Genomic DNA, 21823 nt, shown 5'->3' with positions numbered 1-21823 from the left:
AATCAAGAAGAGCAAAACACTAAAAAAAATTATGATTGTAGTCATTTTTATTTGAATCTTAGTGCAAGTGAAGCCACCCACTCCATCCTCAACCATAACACACAGAAAATATTCAATGACTAATGACTAGTGAGAGTCTCTCTTTCTCTCTCTGTCGTTGATTTTGACTAGTGCATATTACCTCTGCTGAGACATGCAAATACGAAGTTTAAGGGCAATAATTTGTAATAACAACTTGTATCTTTGGCTTAAGAGGAGTTCAAGCATCAAGTAAGTATAAAAGCAAAATGAAGGAACTCAGAAAATGCAATTTACAGAATAATAGTTATTCTGAAACTTTCTTAAAATAGTTCATGTTATCTCTCCTTGGAATAGACTATTTATCTTTAACAAGTAGACCAATTTCAGAAACTCTAAACACTTGGCTGGAATGAAGACATTAGGATACAATACACTTGTATAAAAATTATGTGACTGATTCGTTTCAGCTTAGCTAGGCTAAAATACTTATTTTTCATTAAATTACTTTCTATCTACCTCAAACAGCAAGCCAGGTGGATATAAAATCTCTCCTTCCACTGTCCTGAGACTTCAGTTTTCCATGTTCACACAATTTTGATATAATGATGTGGCTGGAAACAGCTCAAATAGCACAGTTTTCAGCAATGTAAATGAATACATGGTAAACAAATCCATAATCCATGTATACAAGATGGATTATTAAGTAACTTTTTTACCTTTTTTTTAATTTATAGGAAAGACAACCCTAGTTTATTTGCTATGTAGTTAAAATAGAAATAACTATAACAGATTTAGTTTCTTCATATAAAAACAAGAACAAAAGAATAAACATGCCACAATCTGGACACTCCATGCAATTTATCAAAAAAATGAGGCTACTCGAACTGCCCTACAATTTCAAAATGTACAGTAGAGATGGTCCCTTCATTTCCATAAATTCAATCAATATGTTATTATTCAAGATCCTTGCAAAAATAATTAGGCACAGCATAACCCACACATCTTGTTATGTCCTGTGCAAAAAACGTACAAACAAAACAATTGGAAGTACTTGTCTCAAAAAGCTACTATGGCTACTTGCAAGAATCACAACACCTCAAAAAAAGTTAATAAAAAAAATATGAGTTTGGTGATAATAATAACTTTATGTGCCAGATAGAATATAGATCTCATCATACAGCAAATATGTTAACAGTTACGCTCCTCTTCTAGGGTTTTGGAGTCCAGTGCATCTGGGTTGGCTAAGGGATCTAAATCGGCAAAGAGATCATACCAGGCTGACATATCCTTCTTACTTGTGCTACTCATTTTGTTTTGAGCCTGCAACAGAGAAAAAATATTGATGTACCTCAGCAAACACAAAATTACAAAACAGGAGGAGCTGATTGGGCAATAGCAATACAGTACCTCATTCTTGATTTTTGGTGATTGATTAGAGCCTGTGGGGCTTGGAAGTAATGTTGCTGTTGTCTGGCTTGGAGGAGGAGCTTGGGGCTTCAAATTGGCCATTAGACTTGACATGAAGCTTAGTTCTGATGAGGCTGCAGCACTGCTTGGCGTAGTTGAATCATCCTTTGCTTTAACGTTTGAACCACCTAAAAACACAATATACATGATTCAATGAATGAGACAGTAATAAAAAGTAGTAGACAACTCCAAAGAATATACAAATAAAACAGTACAAGGATTAGTCGAGAGCTCAAGCTTCAAGGATGAAGCAAAGTTGTCAAGAAGTTGGGAAGGTAAGAATCCATCACTATTTTCGACTGCGGGTGAAATTTCTGAAGAGATTCCATCACCAACCGATGCACTAGAATCATTGTTCGTAAACAAGGATTCCCATTCTTCAGACACACTTGCAGGAACTCCGTCAGAGAAAGAATTCCCCAACACATCATCTAATTGGCTGAGGCAATCAGATGCCAGGAGGTCTAAGGTAGAAATTCCTGGTAAATAAAATAAAGTAAGATTTGTTATTAATCATAGATTACAGATTTCCAGGGGGGTGGGGGAGAGGAACATGAGGTAACAAAAGTTTGTAACAATAAAAATACATGGTGAAACCTCATACCACTTGGTTCAGAAGGCATAATGGACTCCTCTGAGTCTAAAGGAATAAGAGGAAGGACACCTTGCTCTCCTGCACTGTTCAACAAGTTCTGCATGCTGTCTGACTTCTGCTTTTGAGAAGATGACTGCACACCTTCTGTTTTGTCATCATGGTACTCAGTATCAAAGAAAAGAAGCCTATTTGAGAGAGGAAATAAATTAAACAAATAATAATTGCAAAATATATTCAAACATTTATTTTTTTTAAATTGGCAACTTTTTTGTGATAAGATTCTTACCCATCTTTTTCATCTTGCCTCTCTTCTCCCTGCGACTTATCTTTTTCTTTAGACTGTCTTGCCAGGCGAGAGGACTCTTCAGTTAATTCCGGAACCACAGAAAACTCATAGTGCTGGTAGCCTAACACAATAGAATGGAAAAAAAAATGAGAAGCAATTGACTATTTTTCTGTGATTATGAACTTGGTCGGATAAACTAATAGGTAAAATCACTTCATATAGAAATTTTTATTGCCTTGTGAACTACTAACTACTAAGGATGTAAAAGATGTATTACCTTTGATATCATTGGCAACAGTACCAAATGCACGATGAGCTCTACGAGCATGCTGAATAAGGGCTTGTTGGTATAAAGTGAGAGCATGCGAAAACATGTTGCATCTTGCAGCTGCTAACAAGTCAACTTTCTGCAGGCAATCCAATTTCAAGCGATCAAAATTATCTTTGCTTTGTCGAACCTGGCCTTGGACCTTCAGAGGACAAAGAATAAAACACAAAAGAAAGTCTTAGATAGTTAAAAAAGGAGCAATTGTTTTGTTTAAAATTTTATTACCTTCCTAAACTTTTCCAGCTGCTTATGGGTGTCAGGGTCTAGTTCTTGAGAAATGTTTTTCATCCAGCTAAGAGCAGCACGATATTCTGTCCTCTGCCGTTCCATTGCAGATACATTGAGTAAAGTGTCTTCAATTGCACGCTGACGAAATGTTTCAACTTCCTGCAAACACACACATTAGTTTCCTTTTAAATCCAAAAAGGCTGGACACAAGAGGTAAACAATAAACTTGCATGATAAAGACGTTGAAGAGGAACTCGCAAAGCAAGTCTCTGCTGCCCAGAGTAGGAGAGAGCTCGACCGACACTAATCATAGCTTTGCCAGCATTTGTTTGATCTCGCTTTGAACACTCCTTTAAAAATCTTCCCATAGCACTTTCTTCTTGAGCTAAATCTGTTATGAAAGAAAAATACAATTTCAACGCTCCACATAATATGTTATGAAAATGCTCGAGCTCATATTAAACTTACTGCAAAGACGTTCTTGGTATTTGTCAAGAATTCTTTGGAGCTCTGAACACGTGTCTTGAACAGATCGGAAAAGTTCTAGTTTTGCATCAAGCTCCGCATCAGATGCAACAATGCATTCATCTTCTTTTTTCCCAAACTTGCGAAAAACACTCTGTTTTGTGACCCAAAATGTGTGTTCCATCTTGGACATAGCAGAATTGCTTTTGTTGTTCCATTGATCTGCTGTTACTCCTTGGCCAGAACTGAAAGAAGAAAAGAATATAAACACCCAGAACTTATTGTGTTTCATTTACATTAGTTGTAAAATGGATATGGTTGGAATCTGTCAGTGACAATGACACTTATAACCCGCACCTTACTGGTTAAACCCTTGGGAAGGAAAAATGCAAATACACGAAAAGGCTGAAGTTTCAAAGGTTTTTAAGCCGAATATTACTTACTATCCGTATCCATTCATGGTCCTTATGGCGCCACAATCCACCGACCGCTGTGCTGTCAAAAGCAAGAGGACCTGTCAAAGAAAAGAGGTGGGGCACTTTACGCTATCCTAGTCCTCCTCAGAGTACCAAAAACAAAAATAAAAAATAAAACAACTCACTGGGAGTGTGAGCTGAGACTCTTACAGAGCAGAAAGAAATCCACAATAATTTATGTCAAAAATATCTGTTCACAGCAAGGGGCGACTAAGGAAGGGGCGACGCAGACGACGCGGCAAGCAGACGAACGACAGTGGGAGGATGAGAGAGGCTAGTCGCAACAAGGTATGCGAAATTTATCGATGCATTTGGCGCGAAAGATTTCATGACCACAGCCACAAAACACAAATAGAAGATAACCAAAATACAAGGACGCCGAACATCTTCACCCTCGTCGTTGTGCTGTTCTATTTTCTACTTCCACTTATTCAACTATTCAACAATTCAACGATGGCAGGCGAGAAGGATAATGAGGCGAGACTTGTGGCCGACATAATTCGAACGTTGCAGAAGCATCTGCAATGTGTTATTTGGTAAATTATTATTATCTTTTTTCGTGTCTTCTTGCAGGTTAATGATCAGTTAAATTTTTGAAATTTGCTTCTAGACGTTTTTAGTAGTGGTTTGTAATCTATTCATCCGAAGTCTTATATTTACATTCTTGTGTTACAGCTTTGAAACACTGAGAGACCCTATGACAACACGCTGTGGACACACTTTCTGTCAAGTTTGCATTATTAGAGTTGTGAAAGGAAAGAATGCACTTTGCCCTTTGTGCAATGCTCGCATCAATCGCCGTGGCGTTGTTGAAAATGAAAAAATACGAGGTGTTGTTCAAGCTGTGCATGTTATTATTTCTAGTGCACAGAAGGACATTGCGGATATGGGCTGTGACGATGGTGAGTTTTTTGAAGATTACTTATCACTCTTGTCTGTTAACAAGAATTTCTTTATATTCCTCTGATTTCCTAATATCGCCATTTTTGTTTCACCTACCCATAACGCTTATATTGTACTTTTTTTTACAGTACTTCAGCTTTTGAAGGAAAGTACCCACTCAAACACTCGTCAATCTCTCCCACCCATTGAGCACGATAATTTAGATCAATCTTCCACTTCTGGTGACCAGAAAACTGTTTCGAAGAGAAGTAAGAAGGTTGAGTCGTGGCTCTTGGATGTGCATGCGCCAAGTGCTAGTCAGGTATCGATTCAGTCACTCCAACCTGTTGTTGTCCAACAATCCAACAGTCCAACCAATGGAGATTCTGACTCAGAAATGGAATCGGTCTCTCAAATTAATCCTGATCAGACGAGTAGGAAGAAACCATTATCAGCTTATATTGAAGATGATTGTGAGCCTCCAAGTCATGTGAAAAAACCACTATTGCAGAAATCAAAGACATTGCTTGCACCCAAAAGAATGGGTCAACTAAATGTGAAAGCTAAACAAGAATCCCTTAAGGGATTTGGGGCTCTTAAAATAACACCAACAAAGGCAGGCTCCAAGACATCAACAGGAGATCCTGAAATGAAGGTCCCTGATCCTGTCATAGTTGTACTGGACCTGGATAAAGAAAACACCAACTCACCTGGCTGGTCTCATGTTCAAAATATGAAGAAAGATTTTCAGATTTCCCCTGCACCTAGTATTGAAGATCCTGGCAGCAGTGATGAACTGCCATGCTTGAATCTTTCATTAGATAGTCCAGTGCTGAAAAAGAAAAACAGGGTCAATGAAATTGTAAACAGCCTCCAGTCAGAAATTGAAGTATGTGAGAGATCTATGTTACCTGTTAAAAAAAGGAGTGAAAAGAATCTCTCATTACATTCTAGAAATATAAAGAAACGCTTAGTTGCGCCATCTTGTTCAGGTATTGTATATTGCCTCAAACTACCAGTTTGCCATCTTCATTCCTATTTTCTTTTGATTTTTTTGAAATAATGTAGCAATTTTGAAAATATTTACAGGTTTTTCTGACCACCAGACTATTGTGAAGTTTCTGAAACTTGGGCGTTTGACTACAAAGAAATCTCCAAATGTGCCTTTTTACCTGAGGGGCTCATTACAGCACATGCGTTGTAAGGATGTTACAAGGACACCCTTCAGGTAGGTCCCCTCTCCTTCTCTGCTTTTTTGTGGCTGTCATTTACTGCCTAACAGGTCTTCTGTATTGACAGGCTGCTGCAGGATGCTCAAGCACAAACAGAGTCTGTTCTGGTGAGAAGTCCACAAATGACCAAGAATAAGTCTTTTGACAATCAAGGAGAAAGCCCTGTTCACGTTTCAAGTATTCCCATGGCAAGGAGAAGTTTGGGTGCCCAATCAGATGTTGATATGGATGCCGAAACATTGCTGTTAACCCAACCCTTGAAACCACCCGTTCAAGAAAGTAGAGCCATTAGCCCTATATCTCTACTCAACGAGGCAACAGCTATTTCAGAAACAGAAATTATTGAATGTACCTACCCTCAGAATGATGTTCAATTTCAAACCTCAGATGCATTCATAACTGGTCGAGATGTAGCTATTAATCTTGAGAAGACCTGTGGAACAGTGCATCAAGACAGAAAACAATCTCAAGATTCCAAACTCAGTTGTGGCTCACTAGATGTCATAGGAAGAAGTCCTAAGAAGAAAGTTACTTTAGAAGCTGCTTCAAATGATATTCCTCAAGTGGATCTTGATGATGATTCAAGCTCCAGTGTCGGCCCAGACATAAGTTCTAAACGCCCCCGGCCATTGGGCAGCTTTAGTGACTCGTCAGACTCTGATGTTGGTGTGTCTAAAAAACAGAAACAGAAGAAAAAGAAAATTCAGGTGCTATCTGACAACGAGAATAGTTGTAGCTCTCATAATGATGATGCTGATATTAGCATTGTAGACACGTCAAAAATAATGGCAAATATTGAAGCCCGGCTTGCAGAAGAGGAAAGGATGCAATCAGCAGGGTGGCTAAATGAAGTGGTGAACTCAGAACCAGTGAATGAAAGATTTGAAGACTGCTTGGATGTTTTGTCCAACACATCAAAAAACCAAGTAAGATTTAATTTGTTCTCTGCAACTTTCATTTTTAATTTAAATGAATTTTCTAAAGGAGTCCCTAAAACTTTGTTTTTTAGATTGACAGTGATGGTGATTCTGAAGTCATAAACCCCACTCCTCAGAAGCAATTTTCATTTACTTCAAGGTGAGTAGGAAATACTTTAAACGACTTGCTCAAAAACATTAATTGAAAGAGAGATTTTTTAAATTAGTTACATTTATTTCAGGCAAACAACTCAATCAGATGATATTGTCCCAAGTTCGCAGCCTCCAATTCCCACAATTCCCAGCCATAGACTTGTACCCCCTTTACTTGGAGACAACCACAAAGACTCAATAGGAAGCAAACCTAACGACCTGCCTCAAGAAGACCTGCTTGAGTCACTGGGTAACCAGAGAAATACTTGTGAGGATATTCAAATAGTGGAGAACCATGCGTCTTCCCAAGCACCAGTGACTGAAGATGCTTCTGAGTCAAACCTTTTCTCTGATCCTGTAGAAGTTACAGAGACCAGAAACGGAGAGAATGCAGAAGATGCACTTAAAACCACTAAGCTGCAATTTGTCTGTAGCAGTCTTCCTGGCAATTTAGTAGCGCAGGTATTGATTTTAAAACCAACTTAAAAGAACGTAGTTTTTTTTACATTTGTTTCATTATTTTACTAGTAAGTGCCTTTTTATCTCCAGGTCGAAAAGCTTGCAAATATTGTTAAAGCTGAATTTTCTTCCAAATTCACGTCTGATACATCACATCTCATTGTTCGAGTGGATGAAAGTAATAGGGCTGACAAAACCTTGAAATACCTTTGTGCTGTTGCTGCTGGAAAATGGGTTGTCTCCTTTGCATGGGTGGAGAAATGCATAGAAGCCGGGAAACTTTTACCAGAGGTATTGGAATCCTTATTGGTTGCATTAATTTATTGAAAGATTCAGACTCTATTACCTGGCATTACAGATAGAAATACAAGCAACTCAGTAATTATTAATAATAAATCAATCTTTTTCCAGGAACCTTTTGAAGCACTAGATGCCACAGGTGAGCCAGGCCCTCAACGTTCACGAGAGTCTCGCCTCTCCAAGAAGAATCTGTTCAGTGGCTTTGAGTTCTGTTGCATTGGTGATTTTCCGGATATATCAAAAGCTCAAATGCAGGTAAAGATACTCTAATTTTAGTTTTGTGTGTTCTGTTTATGACAGCCACATTTCTGTTCTAATTCTATTATAAATATTCTATTTGACTCCCCCTTTTCTTTTTTGTAGGCTTTATTAATTGATTGTGGCGCCTCCATGGTTAGCAAGCCAACCGAATTCTCTTTGCAGCAACGCATTATACCAGTAGCGCTTGCTCAATGGGACGAATCCAAAGAAGCAGAATATAATAGTAATAAATTTTACTTTTTTTTTACATTTACTCTAGGTTAGTCATCTAGATGATTAATTGTATCTTCATTTTTTGCCGCAGACTGGCTGGAAGAGTACTGCACTCCTCTTGTTCAGCATGAGTGGGTTTTGGACTGCATCGGAAAATTTTCTGTAACATCTTTCTCAGCGATGCTGCTATGTGATGTCTCTGAAGACTACCTTGCGTCTATGGGTATTCCATCTTACCTGTTTGAGTTAACTGAATCCGAGCAGTGATCTACTACAGCAAATGATTTGGAGTCTGCAATAAATCTGTAATTTTATTTTATCATAGGTTTCTAGCCTTGTTTGATTTTCTGTTGTTATTCATTTCTACCTTGTGAGAGATGTTTTCTTGTCATAAGGTAATCCTTTTCATCTTTAATATAATTTAAAACACCATAAATCTAAGAAAAGTCTCTGAATTGTGCCACTTCCTGCGACAGTTTTTGCATGGAGAAAAAAAAACAGCATTTTGCTCTGCGGTTTTTGGTTTATACCTGATTCTTGTAGAAAGCTTTAATTTTGATATATTTTGTTGCTTTATATATGTTTTTAGCATATATTGCCCCAGCAGTTTCTGATATTAAGCTTAAGGACTCTAGTGATAATGTGCCCATGTTGATGTTTATTTATAGTCTATTGAAAAACTTGTTCCATTACTGAACTTGTGTGTAAACTTTCAGAACCAATTACCTTGAGGGTCAGAAAATCCTGGTCCCTCATGGGGTAGAGGGACAAATAAAATGAAATCAAAAATTTTCTGTTGTATAAACAAAGCTTTATTTACTTAAAATATGAAACCTCTATCACATTGAAATGTGTACACTTCATGTTCACATGTATGCTATATATTACTAGTCGAACAAGTAAGGTTATGTATAAAATTTGATTTGTAAAAATATATAATCAAGTAATTTAGTACTACATTTTCAATAGATTTCTGCTGTCTTAAGTTTGATATCCTAAAACATGAGAACAGCAGGAATGTGACAGAGCAAAACAAAATAGAAACATGTAGCAAGAACAACAGCTTAATGTAGCAAACTTGATGGGGCATAGTATGGCACTACAGTACCTGTATTATGCCTTAGCCTTGCAAAGACTTTGTAGCAAAGTCTCATGGTAGCTCCTGTCACTTAACAATTAATACTGGCATCTTTCAAAGATTCACGGTGACTTCAGGCTCCATACCATCATTCTGAGATCAACTATTCACACATATTCATTCATTGTAAACAATGTTAAGTTGACTAAAATAATATGTCATAGAACATATAAAATATATATTTTATAAGTATGCTGCTTCGCACAATGTAGGATTGTTGGTTCACAATTTAACAATCAAAACAAGCATTTCACTTATTTAGTGTTTTGAGACTAAATGAAAAGCCTTATACTTTTATAATATTCTTCATGAAAACTGAATAGCTTTAATATCATTATCAAAAATACCAAAGTATCAAAAAAAAAAAAATCTAAACAAAGTAGAAGCAAAATAGAGTAAATTTGGAGCAGTATTGAGCAAAGCCCAAAAAACACTTTGGTGTGGGACAAAATAATCCAATACTTGTTCCCACAACAGGCAATATGCAAAAATCCATTGCTATTGACTCCCGATCCAGCAAGGTCAAATTAAAGAAAACACAAAATTGATTCAACATTAAATGTATTTGAATGTACGACTAAATATTGCAAGTCAATAAAAACAAACAAAAAAAAACATTTTTCTTATAAAATAAAAGTATCTCATAAAATCACAAATAAATTTTTGACTATGTAAAACTGTTCTTTACCAGTTTTGGACAATAATTGCACAAACGGCCGCACAGGTAGCACATAATTAGCCAGAGTACCGTCACAATGACACCAGCTTATTGGTAATATTGCTGTCAGGACTGGACAGATCAACACAATTTTGGTTGCGCTGTTGAGAAGAACAGGATGGGACAAGAGGTCCTGACACAGGTGTGAGGCCAGTTCCTCCTTCCATTAGTGAGTCGAAATTCAGCATGATACCTGTCGATGGAGTAGTAATGGATATACCAGCAATTTCTGCAGCAGTTGATCTAAAGATGTTGTGCGATGAGACGGGTAATGATGTTGGTCTAGATGGCTTCGACTGCACAGGAGTGGCTACAGCAGGGGCCACCGGAGGAGCTGGCATACTCATCATGGGTCTCTTCATTGGTGGTTCACGTAGTTCATTATGTTCTGCCTCCTCTTGTTTTAGGTCGTAGATGGTAGGCTTAATATCCAGAGGACTGGCACAGCGTTCTGAGCGGGGTAGGCGACAGACGTGAGTCTCCAAAAGGAACTCTAGCTCTTTCACTTCATTCGTCAACTGCTGAATCTCATTTTGAAGGCCCCGTTTCTTGCATTCCAAACCTTCAGTTTCCTAGAAAAACAAGAAAGTTTATGTTACTTTCCAGACCTTTTACATTATGATAATGTCACATTTAAGGAAGAAAAACAGAAATAGGAAAGAAAGCAAAATAGTATTTTAAAGTTTTCTTTGCGGCTTTAAATAAAAGCAAACTTACTATGACAAGTGTATTGGTCTGGTCAAGTCTCCTCTTTCTGCACCGCGCTGCCGCCGCCTTGTTCCTCTCACGTCGCATCTGGCGCCTTTCTTCCTCCTCGGGGGAAATCTGCCAAGACACAAAGCATACAGTCAGTACAGTCAGCGACAGGGCTCGAGGTCATCCCCTCAAGCCTGCAGCCTGCAGCAGAGCGAATCTGTCTTTCTCGCACTCAGGAGGCGTCCCGAAACAGGTGCGAGAGAGAGGGAGACGAAACGCTGCACCACATGAAGTCATTTCAACTCACCCCGCTGGACTTGTTCGGCCGGCGTCCTCCCACGTTCCTCCTGGACGGGGTGGGCGTGGTGGAGGGCAGGGGCGGCGACTCCGCCAGGACGGGGGCCGTCAGGGCGGTCAGGACGGTGGAGGCCGCTACGCTCGCGGCGACGGGCACGGTGCCGTTGCTGGTGGCGACGGCGCTGGCGGTGTTGGCGGCGCTGGCAGCGGGCATGGTGGTGACGGAACCGCCCTGCCAGGACTTGGAGTCCACGACGTAGGTGGACAACGACGACGAGGTGTGCACGACGGGCGGCACGAAGCCCGCCTCGTTGTGGTAGGGCGTCTGCTCGTCGTCCAGGGCGCCGTTCAGGAGGTCGGCCGCGAACGAGCGCATCGTCGTGGGTGTCAGGGTGAGCGTGGGCGTGGTGGTAGTCTGCACGCCCGGGGGCAGGCCGAAGGACTCCAGGGGCAGGATCTGCAACAGGCAAGAACCGGATGTTAGATGCGAACAACACCTCTTGACCTACTACGGACCTTCACTTCGCCGTCGTCCTTCCCAGCCCAGGGCAGCGCATTCCTGACTGTCCAAACCCGGGGCCGCCCAAGGGGCCGCCCTTACCTGCTGATATAGCTCCTGCATGAGCAAAGACGAGAGATCGGGCATGGCCGGCATGGCCTGGTGCGACTCCACGCCACTGCGATCGATTTCGAAGGGGTAACAGGGGGCGTGGGGGAAAAAATTCATGGCGATTGGTGTACTTTGAGCGCCGTATCGCCTACACTGGGGGCGCGAGGGGAAGGGGAGGGGACAAGTCGTAATCAACTTGTGTCGTTCGTTCGAAAGGTGCGAAAATTAGTCGTTAGGGATTCGTTATGGCGGCGGCCGCGATCGCGCCAGCATCGTCCGGTGCTCGGGGCTCGGGCCAGCCACCCTGTGGCTCTGCGCCTCTGGCCCGCCCGTCGGGAGCCAGCGGTCGCAACTGAGCAAACGCGCATCGCAACACACGGCCGTGCCCAGGCCGTGCCAGGCGTGGCGCATCCCGACAAGCTCACCGCGATAAATATAGAGTAAGGGCCGAGGAGCCTTTGAGTCGGGCCTAGCAGGCCAATCGCGTCCCGGGCGCCGCGACGCCGACACCGCCGCCAAGCCCGCCCGCGCGAACGCCCTGGCGGGGCCCTGGCCGATACAACGGCATTTCCGACAAACACGCGCCGGAAATTCCCCGCAGTCTGTGCGGCTGTTGGCACGTCCGTTCCGACGTTCCGACCCGCGGATGGGCGCGGCAGGCGGCGCGGCGGCGCGGTGGGGCGGGCGGCACGGCGACGGGCGTAGCGCGCGAGTCCAGACCCGCAGCCACACGTCTCCCCTCCCCCTCCAACGCCCTCTTTCTTTCTCTCACTCACACACACGCGAGTCCAAAGTGCCCTCCTTCCCCCTTCCAGTCCGGCGCGTCGCCGTCGCCGCGACGCCAGGTGCCAACTCGGTGTTCGGTTCGCCGCCCCCGCCGGGGAAGTCCTTTCAGGGCGAGGCGAGGCGGGAGATCGAGCGGGAGATTCGTCGCCCTGCCTCTCTCGCACCCATGCGAGAACGCCCTTGAGTGCGAGAGAGACGAAGTGGCGAAGGCCGCTACAACGCAGTTCCGACTAGAACTCCCTTCGCGTGGTGCTGCCGGGCATGCCTGCCATCTGCAGGTGCATCCGTCAGGGCGGAGGCCGAATCAACCAGGGAAGGGCATCAGACAGAAGCAGGTCCTGGGCCCTGGGCTGCCCTCGGCCCTCGGGGCCCTTGCCCTTCAAGTTTCCAACCCGGCTCGGCTAAAGAGCCTACGGCTCGGCCAGGCTCGGCCATGCCCAACACATGGACGTACGTACACACGCAAACACGTGGCAACGTCGCACTGGGCCGCATGGCGGCAGCCGCTCCACGCTCCCCGCCGCCCACCCCGCCCGCCCCGCGCCACCGTGCGCCAGCCAGGCGGCCAGCCGGGCAGCCAGCCCAGCAGCCTCAACAACAGCCCGGGCCGTCGTGGCCGTCGCCTTGCGGGGGCCGGCCGGGGCCGGGGCTGGCTCGGGTTGGGCCGGGGGCCGTCCAGGCGACGGGGCGACGGGGCCACCGCAACGCCACCGCAATGAAAGGGAGGAGGGGTGTGGCGTGGCCCTGCGCGGCCCCCTAATCCCTGCGTCCAACGTCCCAACACCGAGGCCCGACGGGCCCGGCTCAATGGGACGACACGACTTGGACGCGACACGCCCACGATGGATGGATGCATGTCAGCAGTGCTGTGCCATTCCGAACTCAGCTATCTGTCTCGAGAGGGAGAGCGCGAGAGGGACGGGAGCCAGCCAAAGCACTTCGGAATCGACGGTTCGGACACGCCCCGCTCAGGTGCAACACCGGTGCAGCGCAACGAGGGCTCGCCCCGGCCGCCAGCGCAAAAGCAGCAAAAAGACATGGCCAGGTTGCGGACACTCCGGGTCAAAACGTCGTATACAGCGCCGTCGGCCGAAGCTTCACACAACGAGGATGAGATCACTTCTTCCGCGACCGATTCCTGAGGGGAGCGCAGCTCAGCGCAGAAGGATCGGGGCTCAGGTACGCCAGCCTAGTTCCATGCACGCGCTCCAGGCTGCAGCCTCTAGGGAATGCAAGGTGCACGGAGCACGCAGCCACGCAGCGAGCCACCGGCGGCCAGGGCTGCCGGGGCAGTGGGGGCAGTGGGGGCCAGGTCGGTCGGCGCGCCCCGCCTCTGCCCCCTACGGCTACGCCGCTACGGCTGGTCCGGCAGGGGCACATAGTAGTCGTGGCGCGGCGTGGCGCGGGGCTGTGGGGGCTGTGGGGGCTCCGCTTGCTCTGCTTGCTCCGCGCTGACCAAGCAGCCCAGCAAGCAAGGCAAGCCAAGCAAGCCGGCCTCAGAAACGTCGAGAAGCCCGTGGGCCGCGCGGGGCCGCGTGGCAGGGCAGTGGCAGAGGGGCCGAGCCGAGCAGCACAGCAGCGGGGCACGAGTCGAGCAGGCGGCCAGGCGGCAAAGCGGCCCGGCACGCCCAGCGCACCCAGCCGGGCCAAACAAGAGCAGCAGCGACAGCGGGGACGCGTGCCAAGCGTCGCCCGCCGCGCCCAGCCAAGCAGCGTCTCAGCGCGCCAATCGTTCGCCGAATCGATTCCATTGATTTCGGCGTTTTGGCCGCGTCCGGCACGCCGTCGAGGATCTAGAGGCGGCGGCCAGTCCTTGCCGGACGCGCGGGGATGGCAGGCCGGTGTTTTGATGTTGCGCCACGGGCGGCAACGCCAAGGGACGGCCCCGCCCCCGCCCCGCCCCGGGGTACCCGCTAAAGGCCGCTCCGTCGCAGTCTCCGTCGCACCCCCGCGGAACCAGGCTGCATGCACAAAGATACCTCTGTCGTCGGTGGGATCGGTGCGGGCCGTACAAGGCGCCAAATTAGCGCTGGCCGGTGCAAAGACACTGGCAGGTTGGCGCCACGTGGCGAAACCGGCGAAGCGCGTCGCGGGCGAGGGGGACACGTGGACACGGGGCACGCGGGAGACGACGCGGCCGAGCCCGGGCGAGCCGGAAGTGGGACAAATACCTGGCGACTGACGGGGGCACGGGGGCCGACGCGCCGCCAGACAGCGCCAGACCGGACTCGGCAAACCCGCAGACTGCTGTGCCTCCCACTGCTAGCGAGAGAGACAACGCGGTCTGCCGACGACAACGGTGTGCCGCCGAATCAGACTGTGCGCGGCAGGCATTTCCTGCACGCGAGGCGCGAGGCGAGGCCGCCCTCCGCCGCCTCTCCAACGAGACCCTGATTGGGGTGGCGCGATATCGGCACGCGCCGCGCACGCCGTGTGGCACGCCTTGTGGCCGGCAGCACGCGCGTGCCGGCCGTGCCACCACACCGTCAACACGGCATGGCATCGCGACGGCGCGGCGCGGAAGGCCTGGGGGGAAGGCCTGCGCGAGGAAGGAAGGGGGAGTGGCTTTTAAATTTCGGAGCAAACACCGCGGCGAGCACCGCGGCGGCCGTCAAAGGTCGGTTATTTCTTCTGGACGTGAGGCGGTGAAGACGGCCGCCAGGCCCGCCGTCGTGCCGCAGACATTTTCGGCCTCGCGTTTGGCCGTCTGGCCCACTGGCCGCAAGGCCGCCGCAGCGCTGCGAGGCCAGGCTCTTCCGCGCCACTGATAAGCGCCCGGCGCTGTCGAGTATGAAGACTAGCAACAACGCCTGTAGTACGCGCAGCCAGTCGCGGATTTCATGGAAACCGAGCGAAAGTTACGATAGTAGTAAACGAGGGCGCCGCTCAATACCGCTGTACATTCGCGGCAGGTCGAACAGAGCTTCCGGCGCTGTCTCTCTCGCACCCGCGGGCCAAGCCAAGGGGACGAGAGAGAGGGAGGGAGAGGGAGGGAGACGCCCCCCCCCCCCCCCCGTGCGGCAGCACCACCCCGGCCGGCATACGAATGGGCGAGGGGAGGAATAAGGCGCTGCAGAAATTAAATGTGCCAAAGCACCCCACTAGTGCAGGCCTCGCTCGCCGCGCCCACGCACCGCGCGAGGGGTCGCGGACTCGCACGCGCAGTGCGCGCACCCAGCGTGACGGCGGCAAGGGGCGGCCAGGGTTGCCACGCCAAAGTTGCGCATTTTGGGGTAGTGAGACCGTTGGCGGCGGGGGGGGGGGGCAGCAGACCGCCCTCACCGGTCAGCCAACTCGGAGCGCGTTTTCGAGCTCTACGTCCCTCGGATACCGTGCACTGAGACTCCAATCAAAGCGAGTGACGGTACCGGTGGGTCCCTCGAGCGAAAAGCAATCCTTTGATGCCCCCTTGAGACGAGCCAAGGGCCGGAGATGAGAACGCGTCTATATAGAGATGGTCTGCTGAAAGCATTGACACTGACGACATCGCTCTGTCTCTCTCGCGCTCCTACAGGCCGCCCACTGAGAGCGATAGAGGTGGTCCGGCACCAGCAGAGGGCACGCGACGCGGCCGCAGCGCAGGGTGGTCGGACGGGCGGTGCGGCCATTCAGTCAATTCAACCGATCCGGATCAATCCTATCCCAGCTCAGACGGGCGGGGCGAGGCATGGCCACCGCCAGCACGGCGCGCGGCTGGCAAGGCTGGTGGATTAGCGGCCAGCAGCAATGGACTGTTCCGGGAAGGCGGGGCAGAGGCAGGTCGGGACTCGTCGGGAGTTCGAGTTCGGGACTCGGACGGACGCGCACGCACACGTTGCAACCTGCCGCGCTGCCTCGCTCTTCCTAACTGTCTCTCTCGCACCAACACGACGCCCCACGAAACACAAGACGGCGGTGAGCGTAATCAGTCTCCTGCCCCACGGTCTCTGATTACGCCGCGGGGTCGCAGGGACAATATTTACCCTGGCGAGGGGAGGGAGCGGGCGGTGGCGGTTCGAACCGCGGGGCAACAGTGGCGCCCCCCGCCCCCGGGAGGGGGAGTTTTCGTTTGGTTTGGGGGTTTGGGGGTTGCCATCGCGCCGTGCTTTGCCGCCGCCCTTGACTGCTCGCTCGCGTTCGCGGCTGTTTACGCCCGACAACCGCGTTTCGCAATATACAGGGGCTTCTCGGTGCCGCGCCGCCGCGCCCCGCCACGGCCTCACCTGATCGCATTCCGAGCCCAACAGCGCGGCGGGGCGGGGGAAGCACGAGCCAGAAGGAAAACAAGCAGACAGCTCGGGGAAGCGGTTCCTAGAAGGAACGTCCGGAAAGCGGGGCGGACGCCACATTACCCAGAGACTGCTGCCAAACTGTCGAAACACAAGACGACACGCAAACAGGCTTCGCGTCGTCGCGCGCCCGTCCAGCCAGGGCAGTCGTTTTCATCCCTCTGTCTCTATCGCACCAATGCGGATCGCCACGCGAGTGCGACAGAGACAGAGCGACCGAGGGATTCTTCGGAACGGGCAGGCGGTGCAGCGGCTCCGCCACGCCCACGATGGAAAGCCGCTCATGGTAATTGGTGGTTTCGTCATGACCCCGACGCCGTTCCGCGAAACGAAACGAGGCGGCCGCGGCCAGCCGAAGTCGGGTCGGGCGGTCGGGCCGACGTCGGCGTCGCGGAGCCCGCCGGACGACCGGCCACTGCCCGCCGGGACGACCAGTAATGTAGCTTGATTGCGACCTATCAAGAGGACCGGGCCACACCGGGCCACACCGGGCCACCCCCCTGCCGCCAGATTCGGGATTCGGCCGAAAGCGCGCCCTCCGCGTCTGCCAGGTCCGCGTTGAGGAAGGCGTCAACAAAGCACGACATTCCTCGGACGCCTCAGACGGACGATGCGCACCTCCGTCACCTCCGCGCCGTGCCGTGCCGTGTTCTCCAGACTGATTCCGTGAGTGCGAGAGAGACAGGAGCGACGAAAACGGCTCTCGGAATCAGTCTACAGTAGTACTGCCTGCATTCTGCGGGACAATCAGCAGCGACCGGCTTTCTCCTTTTCACGCACTTCTTTCTTGCCGAACCTTGCTGCAGTGTGGTAAAGTGCCATTGCAGTTGTGTGCAGCACTGGTATAAAAAGGAGCAGTGGGAGCCTTCTTGGGTGCCGAGGGTGGTGGCGTCGCGGCCTTGGTCAACAAGACCCTATTGGCGGCCTCCCTTCCCTCCGCACCCCAACACTGAACGGCATTCCGACAGCGCGCTCTCGTCCAATCGCCGAGCTGGCCGGCAAGCGCGCACAGCACAACAACACACACGACAAAGAGAGAGAGGGCAGGGCAGCCTAAGCCACACTGACCCTCCACAAGGCCCGCAAAGCCCACCAGGCCCGGCCCACAGGCGGCGAGGGTTGGTCCCGTCCCATCAAACTCGTCTTCGGCCGAGTGCACTCGGATGCACCTGTGTCCACAGTCTACGTCTACACCGGCCGACGCCGTGCTCGTCCCGGAGAAGGATGAAAAGGAAGGGGGAGGGGGCAGGCTACTGACCCGGCGGGCCGGCGGGCCTCGCGCACGACCGCATGCCGCCGCCGTGCTTTGCCGCGCAGGGGAGTCCTGTCCGTAGGGGGAACAGCTGAAGAAGGCTCGGCTTGGCGACGTCAACGCGTCGATCGGACGGGGATTTCCCATTTCCACTGCCACTCCACGCACATCCCCATTCACGACAACGACAAGGACCCCCTGCCGAGGCCCAGCGGACACCTGCGGACACCTGCGGACGACCCGGGCAGGTAGTGCCTGCAGCAACCCCCAAGAGTCTCGGCGAGACCCCTGTAGCCCCGCAGCGGTGCACGGCCGAGGCCGAGCAGTGCGGGGCCGCAGGGGCCGTCCCTCAAGGCCGTCCGCGGCAACGGGACCGGGCAACACGCCGGGCACCAGCGCATCACCACCACCGCAGCGAGCGAGAGGCCGCACGGCCCAACCCCGGGGAAAAGAAAGTGTCCGGGAACGGACGGACATACACTGTACTATCACCCCCGGTTCCCAGTGTCGTGACCCGCAACTGCAGAGCTGTACAATCCGCGTCCAGTATAACTGTTCCCAGGGAAATGGTGCAAGGTGCGAGGCGATGATGCAACCCGGATTCGAGTCCGTTCCATGTTCCATGCAGATTGGCCTAGTGGCTTGCCGCCGCGGCGAGCCGCGAGTGACAGACAGTCGTACAGTGTAGCCGCCGCGACCGGGGAGGCGCCTTAGCATTGTAAATACATACTAATCGGAGCTGGTTGCTTCGCTGCGCGGGTCGCGGCGTGTGACGGAAGCAGACGAGCTGCACCGAGAGCCGAAAAGCCAAGCGCGAACCGATGGATGGTAAATAGAGGAGCCGGTGGCGCTAGAGGCGCTAGAGGCAGCGCGGGGGTGGCTGGAGGGTGGCGGCCGGGAGGGGGAGGGGGGGACTCCGGGTGAGTCATCGCTGTCGCCGGACTGGGGAACCCTCGGGGAACCTCGCGCGGCACTGCTCTCGCTACGCGCTACTCACCAGTCCCTTGTCGCTTTTACTCCAATCGTACATGTTGGCTTCGCAGTAGTCGTAAGTGTCCAACGACGAGGGTCCACGGGGCACAAGTTGCGACATGAAGCCGGCACTTAGCACATCACAGGCACTCGACGCGCACAGCAAAATCCACAGCGCTGGGACGCAGTCGGGAGGCGGCTCGGTTCGGCAGGCGCGGCTCGACACGGCTCGGGGTAACGGTTGCGGGCGACGCGGAGGACGCTCGTGTGTACAGGGCGACTGGCTGAGTCAGACTGGCGGCAAAGCGGCAACGGCGGCTTGTTTTGCTGGCAAGGCCAGCGCGGGAGGGGGAGGGGGTGAGGCGGGAAAGCCGAGCGCGGAGTGGGGGCTGCTTCGGCAAAGTTCGGCTCGTTCGGGCGGTGGGGTGACGTCAGCGCGTTCCTGGAACTGCTTCGAGGAGAAACTCTCGGCGGGCGCGGCTCGGCACGGCGCGGCTCGGCGCGTTCGGCGCGGAAACTCTGACGCCGTCCGAACTGAACTTCCCTGGTGCACCGCGACGCGACGCGACGCGAGCTCCGCGAAGCGCGAAGAGCAGCGGCCGGGCAACAGCTGACGTCTTGACTGCACCACCATCCTCGACCCAGTGTTGTGTCGCTGTCTCTCTCGCTTTCATCGTGGGGCGTTACGGATGTGTGCGAGGGAGACAGAGCGAAATCTTGCCTTGCGCTTGCACAGGCTCCTCTGCCCCGCCAGGCGACAGGGCGACGACTTCCATCGTCCGCCCCAGCGACCGGCGGCTGCAGGCCAACTTCGAAATCTGAAGGCAGCATTCGGCAGTCCGCCTCTGTCGCACTCGTGGGGCGTTCGGTTAGGGTGCGAGAGGCGAGAAGGACAACGCGACGAAGCCGTGCTCGGAATCAGCCGTGTCTGTTAGCGAATGCACGCCAATTCGGATGACCTGAGCGACACAGCGGCACGGCCATGCCCTCCACCGTTCCGCCGCTCACGTTCGCGAAACGCGACAAGCGCAGCCACTCGCCTCTCTCACTGATAACGCGGCTCGCCGAGCGACTCCGAAGAGTGGGCTCGTCGCTCTGTCTCTCTTGCACCCCAGCGGGACACCCTCCCGTTTCCACGAGAGAGGCAGACGGGTGCTGCAGATAGCGGAGGGACGTCCCTGCCCGCGATGTGCTCCGCGAGCAAGCCGCCTTGTCGCGCACGCCGCCGCCTACGCCGCCCCGCAGACTCATTCCGAGAGTCGTCTTCGTCGCTCTGTCTCTCTCGCACTCTTGGGGCGTCCCTCGTCGGTGCGAGAGAGACAGAGCGACGAAAAAGACTCTCGGAATGAGCCTGGCGGCCGCGCTTTGGCCGTGCGTGCGCTCGCAGTGCGCTCGCAGTGCGCTCGCAGGGCATAAACAGGAAATTGGCGGGTCTTACACGGAGCCGCGGGGGCGAGGTGGTGGGCTAGGCGGGGTGCTGCAGATGTGCAGCATGGACGAGGCGGCCGTCCAGGCCTCCAGTCTGCTTGCAGTTGGCGGCCGCAAGAAAGAAGGCCCAGCGACTTGAAAGACACGGGACACACAGTCTAAGCCACTGTAATGAGCTCAGCCAGAGAGCAACTCAAACAAACCGCGTCTCGCGGGGCACAGCGGTGCGCCGCGGATCCAGAAACGCCGTGAGGAAGGGGGAGGGGATGAGGATAGTTTTAGTCAGCGTCTGCCTACAGATACTGGTTACAGACAGAAGTTGTTACTTCACAGGGGGTGTCTGCCCCCCTCTCCCCCCCCCCCCCCCCCCTTCCGGCTCTTTCCAACTAGATCCGCCTTTGGTGGCCTCGCGCGTTCGGCGGAGTGAAACAGAGGTGAGAAAAGTGACCCGAAACGGACCCGAACAGACCCGCTGCTGAGGAGACTCCATCTGGACCCGATCCGCACCGCAGCGGCCTGACCCGCTCATCCGCCGCCGCTCCGTAGGCGCCGCTGCGCTAGCCGGCCGGGCGGTGGAACGACACCCGCCGGAGCCACGCCGTTTTGGCGGCTTTCTGATTGCCCAACTGCCGTAAACGCGGTAGTAATCATCCTGAGACCATTATCTGTCTTTGCGTACACTTAGTTTGCATTTTGGTGCCGAAAAAAAATATCACCGCCGGCTGGTGTTGAACCTTTGTCTCTTCGGGCGCGTTGAAGTCAGCCCGCTAGGCCGGCCGGGCTCGGCGACGCAGCGGCGGCTGCGTGCGGAAAGTATTCGCACGAGGAGACAGCCCGACTGGCGGATGGAGGCGGGTCAGAGCGGGTCTCTTTTCTCACCTCTGGAGTGAAACTCGCTGCCCAAGGACCAAGGACACCCTGCAGCAGCAGTGCAGTGCCGATAGCGAACGCAGCTGCTAGGCCAACGGCAAAGCGGGCATGAACCGATACGAGACGGCCAGCGTGCGTCGTGTGGTGACTCATACGCCACGGACTCCGTGGAGTGCAAAACACTTGCCCTAATCACTAATCTTGGCACGTTATTTTGGGGCTTTTATTACTCATACGCACTCGTCGCGGTTGAAAATCAGACACTCGACTCAGCATGACTTTCGTAGTCCGGGGTCCAGTGCTGCACACGGCCCATCATGACCTCAGCACATCCAAGCAAAATGAGGCGTCGTCAAATAACAGATGAATGTTTAGAAGAAACTGTCGTGAGAAACGATAACGCCTGCACACTGCAAGGGATCCACGTACTCTCGTGCGGTATACGACGCACTTACGTTGAAGCAACAACAGCACACTGAAAAAAATTTCAATGGCATTTACTACT

At 51.6% G+C, this 21823-nt stretch overlaps 3 protein-coding genes across 7 annotated transcripts; 1 reads left to right on the top strand and 2 right to left on the bottom strand.

Annotated features, from left to right (window-relative positions):
• Window positions 1-29: 29 nt before the first annotated feature.
• Window positions 30-4121, bottom strand: LOC117651360 (islet cell autoantigen 1-like protein). 4 transcript variants are annotated; one of them, XM_034395324.1, is made up of 11 exons: window positions 3992-4121; window positions 3834-3885; window positions 3394-3635; window positions 3156-3316; window positions 2923-3084; window positions 2647-2839; window positions 2370-2490; window positions 2093-2268; window positions 1704-1967; window positions 1429-1616; window positions 30-1341 (listed from the first exon to the last, which is right to left on the bottom strand). In XM_034395324.1, the coding sequence occupies exons 2-11, from the start codon at window positions 3848-3850 to the stop codon at window positions 1210-1212; spliced, it is 1656 nt and encodes a 551-aa protein (XP_034251215.1). In that variant the 5' UTR covers window positions 3851-3885; window positions 3992-4121; the 3' UTR covers window positions 30-1209. The 4 variants fall into 4 exon arrangements, with proteins under 4 accessions (XP_034251215.1, XP_034251213.1, XP_034251214.1 ...); XM_034395322.1 differs by having other exon boundaries at window positions 3834-3904; window positions 3992-4119; XM_034395323.1 differs by having other exon boundaries at window positions 3834-3904; window positions 4017-4112.
• A 62-nt stretch (window positions 4122-4183) lies between these two features.
• On the top strand, window positions 4184-8607 carry LOC117651359 (breast cancer type 1 susceptibility protein homolog). Its single transcript, XM_034395321.1, has 11 exons — window positions 4184-4402; window positions 4542-4768; window positions 4898-5740; window positions 5838-5976; window positions 6048-6906; window positions 6990-7057; window positions 7140-7512; window positions 7600-7800; window positions 7921-8064; window positions 8173-8293; window positions 8375-8607. The coding sequence occupies exons 1-11, from the start codon at window positions 4320-4322 to the stop codon at window positions 8548-8550; spliced, it is 3234 nt and encodes a 1077-aa protein (XP_034251212.1). The 5' UTR covers window positions 4184-4319; the 3' UTR covers window positions 8551-8607.
• Window positions 8608-9965: 1358 nt separating this feature from the next.
• On the bottom strand, window positions 9966-19329 carry LOC117651361 (transcription factor kayak, isoforms A/B/F). 2 transcript variants are annotated; one of them, XM_034395327.1, is made up of 4 exons: window positions 19046-19329; window positions 11143-11589; window positions 10857-10964; window positions 9966-10711 (listed from the first exon to the last, which is right to left on the bottom strand). In XM_034395327.1, exons 1-4 carry the CDS (start codon window positions 19139-19141, stop codon window positions 10172-10174), a joined length of 1191 nt encoding a protein of 396 aa, XP_034251218.1. In that variant the 5' UTR covers window positions 19142-19329; the 3' UTR covers window positions 9966-10171. The 2 variants fall into 2 exon arrangements, with proteins under 2 accessions (XP_034251218.1, XP_034251217.1); XM_034395326.1 differs by lacking the exon at window positions 19046-19329 and adding an exon at window positions 11734-12106.
• Between the last annotated feature and the right edge of the window lie 2494 nt (window positions 19330-21823).

Source organism: Thrips palmi, unplaced genomic scaffold (assembly GCF_012932325.1).
Source record: "Thrips palmi isolate BJ-2018 unplaced genomic scaffold, TpBJ-2018v1 HiC_scaffold_5, whole genome shotgun sequence".
Taxonomy (NCBI): Eukaryota; Metazoa; Arthropoda; class Insecta; order Thysanoptera; family Thripidae; genus Thrips; species Thrips palmi.
The sequence above is the reverse complement of the archived record's forward strand: the minus strand, read 5'-3'. Positions and strand labels throughout refer to the sequence as shown.

Excerpts from the sequence above, each read along its gene's own strand:
- LOC117651360 (XM_034395324.1), bottom strand. Across the intron at positions 3,317-3,393 it reads ATACCAAGAACGTCTTTGCA|ATTTAGCTCAAGAAGAAAGT; the intron begins GTAAGTTTAATA and ends CTTTCATAACAG. Across the intron at positions 2,491-2,646 it reads TGTTGCCAATGATATCAAAG|GCTACCAGCACTATGAGTTT; the intron begins GTAATACATCTT and ends CTATTGTGTTAG.
- LOC117651359 (XM_034395321.1), top strand. The coding sequence starts at position 4,320 with ATGGCAGGCGAGAAGGATAATGAGGCGAGACTTGTGGCCGACATAATT. Across the intron at positions 6,907-6,989 it reads CCAACACATCAAAAAACCAA|ATTGACAGTGATGGTGATTC; the intron begins GTAAGATTTAAT and ends TTTGTTTTTTAG. Across the intron at positions 7,513-7,599 it reads CTGGCAATTTAGTAGCGCAG|GTCGAAAAGCTTGCAAATAT; the intron begins GTATTGATTTTA and ends TTTTATCTCCAG.
- LOC117651361 (XM_034395326.1), bottom strand. The coding sequence starts at position 11,859 with ATGAATTTTTTCCCCCACGCCCCCTGTTACCCCTTCGAAATCGATCGC. Across the intron at positions 11,590-11,733 it reads TGCAGGAGCTATATCAGCAG|ATCCTGCCCCTGGAGTCCTT; the intron begins GTAAGGGCGGCC and ends TGCCTGTTGCAG. Across the intron at positions 10,965-11,142 it reads GGCCGAACAAGTCCAGCGGG|ATTTCCCCCGAGGAGGAAGA; the intron begins GTGAGTTGAAAT and ends GTGTCTTGGCAG.